The sequence below is a fragment of the Salmo trutta genome, chromosome 23, assembly GCF_901001165.1.
Source record: "Salmo trutta chromosome 23, fSalTru1.1, whole genome shotgun sequence".
Classification (NCBI taxonomy): domain Eukaryota; kingdom Metazoa; phylum Chordata; class Actinopteri; order Salmoniformes; family Salmonidae; genus Salmo; species Salmo trutta.
The window spans coordinates 21,912,462-21,926,737 of NC_042979.1; the positions used below are offsets into that span (position 1 = coordinate 21,912,462).

The 14,276-nt window shown below is 43.1% G+C and overlaps 1 protein-coding gene and 1 long non-coding RNA gene across 2 annotated transcripts; one reads left to right on the forward strand and one right to left on the reverse strand.

Moving 5' to 3' along the window:
- Position 1: 1 nt before the first annotated feature.
- Positions 2-2,522, forward strand: LOC115159573 (uncharacterized). Its single transcript, XR_003868907.1, has 2 exons — positions 2-556; positions 1,858-2,522. It is a non-coding gene; the product is annotated as an uncharacterized LOC115159573 (long non-coding RNA).
- A 2,405-nt stretch (positions 2,523-4,927) lies between these two features.
- LOC115159574 (WW domain-binding protein 1) lies at positions 4,928-12,902 on the reverse strand. Its single transcript, XM_029709434.1, has 4 exons — positions 12,632-12,902; positions 11,594-11,696; positions 11,174-11,341; positions 4,928-10,908 (listed from the first exon to the last, which is right to left on the reverse strand). The coding sequence occupies exons 1-4, from the start codon at positions 12,692-12,694 to the stop codon at positions 10,427-10,429; spliced, it is 816 nt and encodes a 271-aa protein (XP_029565294.1). The 5' UTR covers positions 12,695-12,902; the 3' UTR covers positions 4,928-10,426.
- Positions 12,903-14,276: the final 1,374 nt, after the last annotated feature.

A 14,276-nucleotide genomic window follows, 5' to 3' on the forward strand; every position in this document is an offset into this window, starting at 1 on the left:
CCTCAGGGCTACTACTTTGGATCCTCTGCCATCACAGGAGTAGTCTCCTCTAATGTGATTGGCATAGTAGTGTTAATGAAATGGCATTTACATGAACTGTTTTATTGCCTATGAATTATCGCCTAGTTTAAATGTATTGCCTACTTGATGGTGTTTCATTGAGGTGTCTAATTTCCAGTGAGATGTGGCCATCCCAGATTATTATCTTTATAAAAAACTGTATTAACTCATTATGACTACACTTCCCAGAATTAAATTCATGTGATGCATAAGTGAAATTCAGAGGGCATGTAGTCTAATAGGAAACGAAGATATGGGCAAAGAATAATAATATAGTAATTTCGTAGGATTTCTGTGGATATTTTATAGTATTTATTTTTCATTGAAGGTGTTTTTGCCGCAGTTTGCCTTGAATGACAGAAACATTCTGTTCCTCACAGACAATCACGATGTGATCTCCCTGAAACTGTAGCAGCTGACGGTGTTACGTAGTGAGACATAACACCGTCAGATGAGATCCCTCTACCCAGTGTAGATAACATGGACCTACTAAGGAGTAAGGATCGCTACCCCTCTCACACAAACAGAAGAACATACACATTCATTGGTGTTACTCTATTTGGGTAACATAGTTATTCTTGATGAAAAGCTGAACTACAAATACGTACAATCAAATTATTAGGTTAAACTATTAGGGCTCCTTAGCCAACTCAGTGGCCTTATGGTTTGTGTCTGCCCTGAGATTGGAAGGTTGAGGGTTCGATCCCCGATCATACCAAAAAATGCCTTTCTGCTTGTCACTCAGCAATAAGGAATGGATTGAAGGTTAGGCCCTGGCCTGCGATAGACTAGCGTCCTGTCCAGGGGGTGTAATTGTACATCAAAATGTCCAGGGGGTGTAATTGTACATCAAGCTGTCCAGGGGGTGTAATTGTACATCAAGCTGTCCAGGGGGTGTAATTGTACATCAAGCTGTCCAGGGGGTGTAATTGTACATCAAGCTGTCCAGGGGGTGTAATTGTACATCAAGCTGTCCAGGGGGTGTAATTGTACATCAAGCTGTCCAGGGGGTGTAATTGAACGTCAAGCTGTCCAGGTGGTGTAATTGTACGTCAAGCTGTCCAGGGGGTGTAATTGTACGTCAAGCTGTCCAGGGGGTGTAATTGTACGTCAAGCTGTCCAGGGGGTGTAATTGTACGTCAAGCTGTCCAGGGGGTGTAATTGTACGTCAAGCTGTCCAGGGGGTGTAATTGTACGTCAAGCTGTCCAGGGGGTGTAATTGTACGTCAAGCTGTCCAGGGGGTGTAATTGTACATCAAGCTGTCCAGGGGGTGTAATTGTACATCAAGCTGTCCAGGGGGTGTAATTGTACATCAAGCTGTCCAGGGGGTGTAATTGTACATCAAGCTGTCCAGGGGGTGTAATTGAACGTCAAGCTGTCCAGGTGGTGTAATTGTACGTCAAGCTGTCCAGGGGGTGTAATTGTACGTCAAGCTGTCCAGGGGGTGTAATTGTACGTCAAGCTGTCCAGGGGGTGTAATTGTACGTCAAGCTGTCCAGGGGGTGTAATTGTACGTCAAGCTGTCCAGGGGGTGTAATGGAACGTCAAGCTGTCCAGGGGGTGTAATGGAACGTCAAGCTGTCCAGGGGGTGTAATGGAACGTCAAGCTGTCCAGGGGGTGTAATGGAACGTCAAACTGAACAGGGGGTGTAATTGTACGTTAAACCAGAACGGCCACCTATGGGCCACTCTGGTTCCAAGGCTTAGGCCTACTTAGGGCTCCTTGTCACTCTTGTCACCTCAATTGTTTGTTTACCTTTTCTATCCATCCTAACATATTTCTTTCGCTCTGTCAGTGGGTGAGAATGAAGAGGGGTGGAGTAATATTGCCATGTTCTTCACCATCCTCTTCTCCATGCTGGGCTGTTTGCTGCTCATCGTGGTCGGCCTCATCGTCTACAGCCACTGGAACGAGAACAGACAAACGTTTCTACTGAGAGTGAGAGGGAGGGAGGTCTGTCATCATAACCTCCATTACTGCAGTCTAAGGACAAAACTGCACTAAGACACTGAAATGACTGACGAGACTGAAATTAGAGACTTAAGACACTGGGACACTGAAATGAATGACGAGACTGAAATGAGACTCCTATGACACTGGGACACTGAAATGACTGACAAGACTGAAATGAGAACAAGACAGACACTGACCTCTCAATGTAAACAAATATGCTGACAGACAGCGGTACCTCTGGGACAACACTAGTGAATCCTGGGAAAGACTGAGCAGTAGATGGATGCATTTAAACACTACAGCAACAAACCACGCTGACCCCTGCAATAAGAGATAGACTGATACCTTTTTACTCCCTGTCCCTAACCCCATCCTCACCAACCAGGCCTTACTCTACACACAAATGTACTGACAACATGAAAATTACCTGTGTTGTCATAGTCCAGCGGGTAATTGTCCGCCAGGGGGGGTAATGGACAAAATCTGCGATGACACTATAGCCAAAAATACTTATTTAGACATGCCCTAGCTGCGTGTGAAATTTGGTGTCTTATCACAAAATACACAATTTTCCCCCCGCTGGCTACACTGGACTCTGCCATTGCTGGCAGATTTTTTTGTTTTTCTGAGGGTCTGGAGAGATTGATTTATACTGACAGATGAGTTGTCTTAGAATGTCAAAGGGACAAAGTATCCGATGTGTTTTTACTCGAACAGCCCACATGACCAGCTCCCATTAGCAGAACACTGGCAATTGATGTTACTTTTCTGCTTCGCTCTAGAAACAGCATTAGGATAGTTATGTCATATTTGACTCTATGGCGCTTGCAATCAATGTAAGTCTTTGTGCATTTCAATTGGTTCAGACGGTCTCATACTCTATTGGGGGCTGCAGGTAGCCTAGTGGTTAGAGCGTTTTGCCAGTAACCAAAAGGTTGCTGAATCGAATCCCCGAGCTGACAAGGTAAAAATCTGTCGTTCTGCCCCTCAGCAAGGCAGTTAACCCACTGTTCCCCGGGCGCCGAAGACATGGATGTTGATTAAGGCAGCCCCCCCCCGCACCTCTCTGATTCAGAGGGGTTGGGTTAAATGCTGAAGACACATTTCAGTTGAAGGCATTGTTGGCTTTCCCTTATTTCGTTAGCTTGAAATATGTATGGTTGTAAATGTGTTTTATCGTGTCTTGTCAAACAATGTACAATAGTTACTGAAGGTAATTGAGGTCATTTTAACTGTCATGATTGATTAGGTAGTTTGTTATTGTGTATATGACTGTATGAAATGGAAAGGTGAGCGATATCTCTCCCTTCAGGTTGCATGTTATTAAGGGAATTTATTTAAATTAGTTGCTTGTTACATTTGATTGTTCTTACTACCATTTTAACTTAACCTACATTGTCTGTGTCTTCTAATTTTTATGTGTGGTATACTCAAATATGTAACTTATATGACATGCTACGTTCTTGCACATGCTATCTGTAGTTATATTGGGACTTTCCACAGAAAGTATAGGGTTGGTTGATACTGCGGAAGAGAGCACAAGTGAGGCTTTGCTGCATCTGTCTTTCTGTGGTCGAAAAAAACGTATTTTCAAGCAACAGACACTTTGTTTCACTGTAAGTGTTAGGCTGTGCTCCCTTTGCTTTTCTGTACCGTTTTTTGTTTTGTGTCATATTACCAAATAGCCCTAGCCAGTAGTATGGATTCCAGAACAATGTGTACATTGCAGTTTCTCCCAGATCTGACCTCAAAATGCAACCAATAACATTTCAGTAATTTTAAGGAATTATATAATCCTTGCTCTGAAAGGGATAGTTTGGAAATGGGATACTGTAGATGCAATCCATTATAATTCCACATGTTCTGAGATATAAACTACCAACTGTGTCTGCACACTGTGATTTGTCTCCTAATGAACAATGTTTGAAGACCTTGGTGCACTGCTATCAATTGGCAATGCAGCCTTTTATCCCTCTTGTTAAACCACCTTGTCTCAGTGTGGGGCAGCAGGTAGCCTAGCAGTTAGAGCATTGGGCCAATAACTGAAAAGGTGTTAGTTAGAATCCCTGAGCTGACTAGGTAAAACAAAATGTCCTTGAGCAAGGCACTTAAACTTAATTGCTCCCGGGTTTCTGTCAATAGGTGTCTCAGGAGTGGGCTATTCAACAAAATAAAAAACATTTTACATGTGTAAAACAGGACAAATATAAGCACCCCCTATTTGACATCTTTCCACTGAGGAACGTAAAATACGGGAGATTCTTCACTATGCTGATGGTACACTTTTGTTGCCATTAAAGAACGACCTTTAGTGATGTCATTGTTTCCTTACTTGTTGGACTTCTGCTCTGGAGATGATACAGTAGGTTAATTACATGGAAGTGACCATTCAGAAATGTAATGTGTAGATACGTGTATTTTCTGGATAGATTGGCATAATTTCAACCAAATGGCAGGTAATGTTTTACCCTACAAGTCTAGTAATGCTGCAGTGGAAATACCAGTATTTAACTTCAAGTCATGTGATTGTATATCATGATAAAACACATGGTTAGTTTACTTATCACAAGGTCCGCTTGTTCTGCACTCATTTTTAACTTGAAGCTTTGCCCCAGGCCTTTCTGGCAAAGTGGGACTATTATATTTGTGACGGTCTTTGTCCTTAAAGAAGGGCATGTTAAGAGGCCATGCCTTGGGGTACTCATCAATAATGACAGCCATATGCTTCAGGCACCATCTCACACTGCCCTTCTGTGCTCCTCCTCCAGATCAATATCTCAACTTCTTCAGATGCCTGGGTGGGGCACCTCCGGCTGAGTGGAGTAGGTTGTGCCCTCAGCTAGTCCATCAATGTCAACACTATAGGCTTGAGAAACAGTACAGCATTCAACAAAGGTAAGTCAGAGCCAAACGACAGTGCCAATGTTTGTTTTATTATACAAAAATAAAATCCAAATGACCCAACAGTACACAGCAGACCCCCTACTAAACCAAAGCATTCAAATGTACCACAAATTTTAGAGCTTTTTTTTTCTCCACTTTTTTGGGGGCTTGATCTAGATAGGAAAAATAACACGAAAGTATCTGATTGGTCGACCGTTTCCTTCTCTAGCGTGGGTATTTGTTTTTGCAAAGTCTTTCTACATACGCATCAGCCACAACATCGACATCCGCTTGACATTATCTATGGTTGAGGGAGAAATGAAACAAACATCTGGGTTACATGTTGGTTAAACAGCATCCTTAGATTATGGTGCGAGTACATTGTTGCCTTGGTGATGTATGATTACAAGTGAGAGATCAGTGAGAGATCATCTAAAACAAACTCCTGGGCTAGCGAAGGTGTACCCTCAACAACCCATTTAAGAGACCTGATCATTTTCTTCACTCGGTTATCTAGCACTGGGTTTAGATTGGCTTTCATACTTGATAAAGGTCACATTCACCATCTTCTATATCAAAAAGGTTGGGCAATCAAGGAGAGAAGGCAACCGTTAAGTAGTCACTGAAAATTTCTCAAATACAATAAAAACCAGCCATGTCACTGTTTACAAATACACCATGACAGCGCAACACAAGGGGTGGAACAGTGGCAAAGGTACCCACAGGACAAACAGAATAATATTAGTCTGAGGAGAGATTAAATACAAAAATAATTCAAACACTCCTTTAGTTTACACAAGTTAAACAGATGTATTTTTTCTTCATAATAATAAGCAGGAGTAATATTCTTAGCAGATTAGAATGACAGCAGACTGTACTTCTATCCATGTCACTAAAGACTAACAGAAACAAGACAAAATTAACTAGAATGGCTTTTTATCTTTACTCCCCAACCCACCAAGAGGTAACATGTAGATATACACATTTACTTTCAAAGCATACACACGAAACACACTATAGTAGCAATAAAAACTAAAAATAAACAGAGGTACACTTGCGACATGTACTGAGAGTAATATTGCTTGTACTGGCAACCACACAGAAGAGAGTTATTGCAGCATATATCAGTGGGTTTGTTTTTTTTGCATAGGCTAGTCAGTTACAGTACATTAGAGGCGCGTGGAGCAGAAAAGAGGGGAACAACTTAGGGTGAAAAGAGGCATTTGGTGCAGTGAGCAAGGTAAATGAAACTGACGGCACTGGTGCTAATGGTAGATTCTGAAAGATGCCAAATACCGATGCCCATTTTTTTACGTTTTCTATTCATGACAATAGGATCGTATGTATGAGACAACACGTGTGGGTTGAGTACAGTAATTGTTTAGGTACAGGCAAACAATCTCAAAAGATAATTGTGCCTGCATGATCTTAAGGGTGATATATGCAGAGGCAAAACCCCACCTCAAAGACAAACATTGGTGTGGGTTGCCACGCAGTTTCTGTTACCATGCTCGGTATGGTCGGGCCCCCGGGGGGGAAGTGGTGTCTCATGGTCCAGAGGGATGCAATGAGCCATGGCTAAAGCCCCCATCACTATCACACCTGGGGCTAGTTACCTCATCAGGGACCACATACCCAACCTGACACTGATCCTAGCTTGTGTCCTCTGTGCTGGTATATGGTGAGAGGCCATAGGGGACTGGGGGGGGGGGGGGTGAGAGAAAGAAGAGACCGAGCGAGGGATAAGAGCTTCACGCGCCTCTGTGAACATTGAAACAAAAGCGAACAAGGAACAAAAAGGCAAAATATGCTTGAAAATATACAAATCGACCATTATTCACAGGAGTACTACAGATGTCCAAAGAATTACGTTCACATATCGCCGGTGTCTGCAACTGTAGGTAAGAGGAAAATTACAGAGCAGATAAATGAAATGGATGGGTGTTTGTCCATGACTGACTGATAGCCCTTTATCTAGGTAAACATGTGAAAGCCAAACAAGAGTTTGCCCAGTAAGTAGTGAGCAATGGGACTGAAAAACTATGGGTCCCCATTTTCTTATTCAGAAACATAAAAACACCCTCAACTTCATAATTTATCTATATTGCATAAAAATAAATGCACTTTAGCATCTACATTTGTCATTTTCCCCCCGCAACCATTCAAAAAAACAAACATCTCATATGAGCACAAAAAAAACAAAAAGGATTTCTTAACATTTATTTTGGTACTAATTCAACATCCTTTCAGGTCAGTTCAAATATCAAACTTATCTAGATCATATCCTCGAAATAAAAACACAATAATAAAGAAAAATGGGGGTGGGGAAGAAGAAAAGTGATCAATATAAACAGAACCAGGGAGAAGCTGATGGCATTTTAAAATGTCATACACAAGTTTTGACTAAATAAATGTTGCCTATTCTACAACATATGATCTCGTCTTGTGGTTTCACTCTGATACATTTCCTGCAACTCATAACCACATTCTAGAATAAGTTGAGCCGATCGATACGTCAGACTCTGATACTTTTACACTTCGGACTCCATCTGTATAAAGGACTCCTAGAAGAAACTATGCACACCATGCTTCAAACATGGGGGTCTCAAACATTTTAGCCTTCTTCCAAAGCACAAGTCTGGAATATAACCACCTACTCTTCAAACAGACACCAAAACACATTTAGTCTACCTGTCCCCAACTACATTTTACCACCATGCCACAGTAAGGCATTTATTTCCTTATGCCTCAGAAGGAGCACTTAAAATGAGTCTGTTCATAAGCCTTCTGAGGGGTATCCGACAAAGCAAGCTAGATCTACTCAGGGTTTTCTAAAGCTAACCAGCTTCAGTTAGCTTCACATTACAGCACAGGCTTCCTCTGTACTACGACCATGGATAATATTTAAAATCAGTCATCTCCCTCAAATGAAGGGGATGATGACAATCTTTGCAAGTGGGAGGGAATCTGATTTCATTGGTCCTCAACTCGCAGCCCAGTCATTTCATTCATGATAAGTGGAGTTAGCCTACCCCAGAGCAGGTTAGTGCTGAAGGATTTGTTGCCCTAGAAATGTACCTGGCTCAAAGTTGAGTCACCATAGAAATCAGAATACTAGGATCTCTATGTGAGCCACTTTTGTATGAACTCAGGGTTCAGCAAAGTTACCTCGCCAACTCCTCAAACCTGCTTCGTAGGATACTCTTCTGTTGTGGTGCACCTTGAGCCTCATGTCATGTCTGTTCCCTAGCAACCTACCAAGGCAATTTATGGTGTCTTATCAAAAACATGTTAGTGTCCTAATGTGAGCGGGTGAATCTTTGAGTGCATGACTATCCTCTGACTTTCCAGCGTTACTTTTATAGTGTCAAGACTTAACACTTGAAGACAGACAACTTATTGATTGATAGTTGAAATTAAATGTCTTTGAGTCTATTTCCTTTTTCATTAGCAGTGAAATAATAAACAGTGCATCAGTCCATAACCTACTTGATCAATAAGTGCTGCATGAAAGCAAATCAATACCCTAAATAAAACTATCATACATCTTCACTGCCATTTAAAAACACACCCAAGGCAGCTGAACTTTTGTGCTTCTTATTTTAGGTGGAACGGCAGAATAAAACTCACACTCCCGATTCTACGGCTACACTTCGACACATGCTGGGCAAGCAACGCACGTCACTGGTTTATCATAACAGTGTGCAGCTGCACTAACACTGCACACACAGCAAAGCCACCCCATCCCACTGAATGGAAAATACCAACACAAGTCTGTCACATTGCTTCTACAATGTTCACACCACTGCAAGCCAAGGGAGTATGCAACAGCACATTGCAGGCCCAGTGCAAAGTCATAACATGATGAAACTAGATCCATGGTGTCTATACTTAAACCTCGGTTCACTCCGTCCGAGTCCCACACGGCCAGGGGACTCGTGGCGGAAAAGGACTGCCACTATCAGACTCCGGCTGCCGCAGGGTAAAAACAGCGATTCATCATTGTCAGCTCGGGGCCAATGGCCTGGGAGTAGTAGACTATATGAAATACCTGCCCGAAAACACACGGTTGCTGACAGGACGAATCAGAACACACTTCTACCTACACACAGACACACAAATTAATTACTCATGCCCTCTATACAAGAACCCAGTGCATTTTTTTAAATAAAAGTGGTCTAAAGCCTGGTGAGTTGAGTGCACTAACTTACACCAGGGGCCAGGACACTGAGGAGACGCTAAATAAGACTACACTACTCCACACTCACAGCATCCCCTGGAGAAGAGATTCTTTGCCATTGATGTGGGTTATAGAGGCCTCAGCTAAAGCAGGTTTTTAGAGAAGTAATAAAAAGACAAGAAAATGATACAGGACAAAGTACTACACTGCTGAAACTTCAGTCTTCCCACCCTCTGGTTTGTACTTTTATTCCCAACAACATACCCCTTACCGCTCGGTGAGACTGTCATTCCTTCAAAATGCTGCTGACCCCACCACGTTATTTCACCGCCAGTCTGGGGAAATACATACACGGTCGATCACCGCGATGCTTTTTATAGATACCAAGTTGCAGGCACAGCGATGGGATATTGTCACGTCTTCAGTTCACTTGGCCAGTCAGACCAGAGATCACACATGAAAACGTCCGTTCCAGTCCATTCAATACCTTTCAGTCTGGCCAAGTGTTGACCAGAGTACTGGTGGCGACATGAGGGATGGGTAGAGGGGGGTGGAGTCTGATGTTATCAGGACACAGTTCAGAGAGAGACAGGCACATCTTCACTTCCCAGCCTTTTGTCTGGATGCAAATAGCCCTGCTGTCACTCCACAAGGAAACCAGATGCAGGCTAAGATTACCTCAGGGGTGACATCACTTTGCAGCTGTGTCCTAGATTACACAGTACACACACACACAAACCCCTGCAAAAACAAAACGAGTTATATCCGTAACACTTTGTATCCCCTGGTCAGAACTGTGTCTGGTAGCATTATCTTATGTTTTGGCCCCTATGTGCTGGGGCCTAGGGATTGGTGACCATGGTGGTATGCCATCTTACCCTGTCCCCACAGAGGTGAAATGTTAGAAGGACCAAAGGAAAAATGTCCAGGCCAGACAGTTGGGTGGGAGAATGAGGGACAAGTGGGTGGGTAGATGTAGTCAATTCTGTGCCAGCATCAGCACCTCTTCTTGCCACTTGGTAGATCTCTAGAAGTTGGCATTTTCTCATCATCACCATTGAAAGAACTAAACAAAGCAGACGAGGGACCATCCATGGGTATTAAAGAATTTAACCGTTAGCCAAACAAAACATCTTTCAAATAAACTGTCGTCATCATCGGCGTCATTTTATGGATCATAACTGACAAGCATGTCAAAGAGCAGGACAACCTGGTTCATTTGGTGAGTCGTTGTGGGGCATTTCGTTTGCTGGTGGTGTCTGGGTTATTGTTATGATGACAAGGGCTCTCCCTCCCTAAAGCGCAGATCCGGCAGCAGCAGCAGCCTCTGGGTGGTTGGTGGTGGAGCTCAGACCAGGCGGTCTCCGGTGCTGGCGGTCTGGCCCTTGGGCTGAGGCCCTGGGGTTCTCTCTTTGTGTCTGATGATGTGGTGGTGCTCCGAGGCAGAGCAGCAGTCCCCCCTAGCCCCCTGACACACCTGCTCCTCGTCCTCTTCCGGCCCAGAGCCCTCGTCCAGTTGGCACACACACACCTCGATCCCCGAGTCGCCAGTCACATGCCTGCGCCGGGTCAGCAGCTCTTCTTCCACCGGTCGTTCTGATTGGCTGGGAGAAGATGCGGATTCCTGGTCTGCTGAGGAACTAGCGGCCTGCTCCTCTCTTGGAGTGTCCTCTGTTGGGGGCTCCAGCACCACAGCAGCTTCTGATTGGATGGGGGGCAGTAGGATGGGAGGGGTGGTCTCTGGGGGGATCTCAGAGTAAGGTGGAGGGGGAGTCGGGGGATGACCCACCACCTCTTCATAGTCAGGAAGCTTGCAGTCTGTCCAGAACCCTGGGAGTAAATACAAAACAAAAAAACATAGGAGTCAACCATCTTATCAGTCTAGATAGGGTTAGCTGGTGTTGAACTAATTAACTAACTGTCAGATGTGGTTCTGAATCTGCTAAGAACCATCTCCAACTACCAGGCCTAGTTACTGTAAACAGTTAACTCAGAGGGAGAGGTGGTGAAGTCATTTCAGGGCTGTAGGGTCTGGAGGCATCCAGCCCAGTGCAGGTGGGGGCAATAAGTGTCCCGCAGGGTTTAAAAGACTCACTCAAGTTGAGGGGTGGAGGGGAGATGAAAGAACTGGAAGCTCCCTGATAGGCCATAAGGCTGATTTCGCGCTGGCGCTGCTCCTGCTGCAGCCGCATCTTGACCCGACGGTGACGGTAGGCACAGCAGCAACTCAGCATTATGATGAGGGTCCACACCAGCCAGAACCCTACACAAAACAATCACATAGTTACATTCTCCATCAAATCATTTCAGCTTATGTTAATTAGGTTCAACATTATTGATTTCGGCACCAAAACATGTCAAATTAGTGACTAGATGAAACAAAGTGACACATTCTGAGATTACCATCATGAAGAATAAGTCATGGAAATATCGTCAGAAAATAAATATGGAACAGGGAAGAGGGACTGAGTGGTGCCAGACAAAGAGAGGAGAGAATAAAGTACACTGAACCTACACCACAGCTCATAGTAGTAAGTGCAGCACTCTGTCTCCCCGCAGCAGTAGCCCATCTCACACCGGTATTGCTCATTGTTCACTCCAAAACAGAATTCCTTTCCCTAAACAAACACAGGCATGTTATTCAGTGACATCCTACACAACACAAATATGAGAAAAGCTATGTATTATGCATACACGCACACACAACTGTTTGACATAACTTCACATTGGCATTTACTGCACAAAACCCTATAGAAAGCATGCCAGCAAAGGCACAGACCTACTTTCACTGGGGATGAAAATTGTAAGCGCATTCAATGTTTCGAAATTCAAAATAGGTGTTGCATTGATAGCTAGCTAAGTGACATTTCATGATTATACAACCATGTCACGGTAGAAGCTGCCAAATGACCTCAATAATTAGTTTTAAAGGTTAGCTAACTTCCTTTTTAACTAGGTACTAACGTTACAGAGGTAAGCTAGCTAAACATGTTTGGCCAGTAACGTTAGTTACCGACGATAACGGCAAGCTATGCATCACTGCCAACAAATAAATAACAGGAAAACCGCAGTTAGCCAGCTAACGTTAACTGGTAATTTAGCATGTTAGCTAGCTATGTTTGTTTACGGGTTTTAGTTAACAGCCAGCTATTGATGTTATTTGTTTTATATACTTCAATTGTGGCCACTTACTGTATAACAAAATATGTCGCCGTATTGTCTACAAATGTTTGAAAGCGTTAGCTAACGAGATATTTAGCTGTGGCTAGTTTATCAGCTAGTCTTGAAAGATGTTGAGCTGCAGCTAAATTGGTAGATGGTAAGATTTCGTATAATATCGTATAAGTATTTCAAGCTATAAACATTGTGTAAATATATCAAGAAACACTCGATTTGGCCAAACTGACGTCACGCAAAGTTGGAGTTGCTAGCGAGCCATGCCCAAGTTCCTTTGTGGGGAAACAAAACGCACAATAGAAGGCCTACTTCCAGCTGCGATCCACGGTCTTGGTCGAAAGCGCCTACAGCGCTATGAAAGCAAACTGCAGCTTACCTGTACCAACCAGGTCCCGGTGCAAAGCAGACCTACAATGGATCCCAGTGTTTTCTGTGGCATCTTTCCCCGTTGTTGGCCGAGAACACGACGGGAATCATATAGCAGTTGATCCAGAACTTGTGAAATGAACAGCTTATTCAAACCGTTACGTGCGCGACATAATTTGTCCCTGTCGAAAGGCGTTTGAATTCTCAACCAGAAAATAAGTTATATTTTGCACCAGCCACTTGAGGGCGGTGTTGTGTCCATACAACACCAACTGGAGAAGCATTACTTTTGTGCAACTGGTGCGATTTAAACTAGTACCAGAGATAGAACAATGAGCCAGATGTTTCAACCTGAAGCATCCGGTTGGCGTTTCCACTCACCACCAAATATGGTCATGAAAGGAAGCCCAGTGGCCGGCAGTGGGAGAAGTTTGAGCGATATGGATTTTGGCCGACATTCTGCTCATTTTCTCATCGATTAAATATTTGATCTCAATACAGTTTTCTGCTCCCAAGAACTAAAATATGTTACTAACAGAGTGGACTAAGTTTTGTAGACTTTACCATTTGCCAAAGTATTTAAAAACGTAGTTATTGACCACGGGCACTTCACAGAGTAGGCGTTCCCTAACGGAAATATGCAAATAATGCTAGAACGCGCCAATAGGATCTCGCTAGCTCGTGATTGGCGCTGCCACCTCGTTACTTGTTCTGCCCACTATGATTCATTTGCGCCTATTGGAAACGATAGGCTATGGTCTATCTTGGGTTCTTTATATATATACAAAAATTGCTAGTACTGTAGTAAAGTTCATGATTTTCAAACAAGCAAAATAATAGGTATTAGTAAATACTTACTATGTAAAAAATACCAAATTATAGCTAAGAGCACGTTAGCTCTAGACCTTTTGTCTGAGTGAGATAAGCCACAGGAAATGATGATCATTTATTAAGATTCATAGTATTTCCATAGATCTTAATTAGAAAACTGAAATAATCACAAATGTAAATGTCTTGCACAAAATCGATCATTCATTGTGGGGATCTGATGTTTATTTTTATTTTTATTTTTTTGAAACACCGGTATACATACAATAAGTATACAAACAGACAATGATAACATATGCTAGGGTAATGGCTGCTCAGTGAAACGACCTGTCCTGATTTGTCATAGATGCTTCCTAAAAAACTTCTTCATGAACTGGCCTCTGTAAAATGGTATAGAATCAGCTTGATCCCCTCTATCGAAGATACTTGGACCTTCTTTTTTGATATTTTCAGTGGTATTGTTAACAAACACACCCCCATAAAGAAAATGAGAATTAAAAACAGGTTCAGCCCCTGGTTCGACCGTGATCTTGCAGAATTACTCGGCACACGCATACTCAGGCTGACTGGCTCTCGTTCAGGCAAATGAGAAATAAGTGCACTCAGGCTATCCGGAAGGCCAAAGTTAGTTACTTTAAGGAGCAGTTCTCTCTCTGTGGGTCTAACCCAAAGCAGTTCTGGAAAACGGTTAAAGAGCTGGAGAATAAACCCTCCTCCTCACAGCTGCCATGTCCCTAAATGTTGATGATGTGGTTGTTACTGACAAGAAGCCCATGGCTGAGCTCTTTAATTACCACTTCAATAAGTCAGGATTCCTATTTGACCTA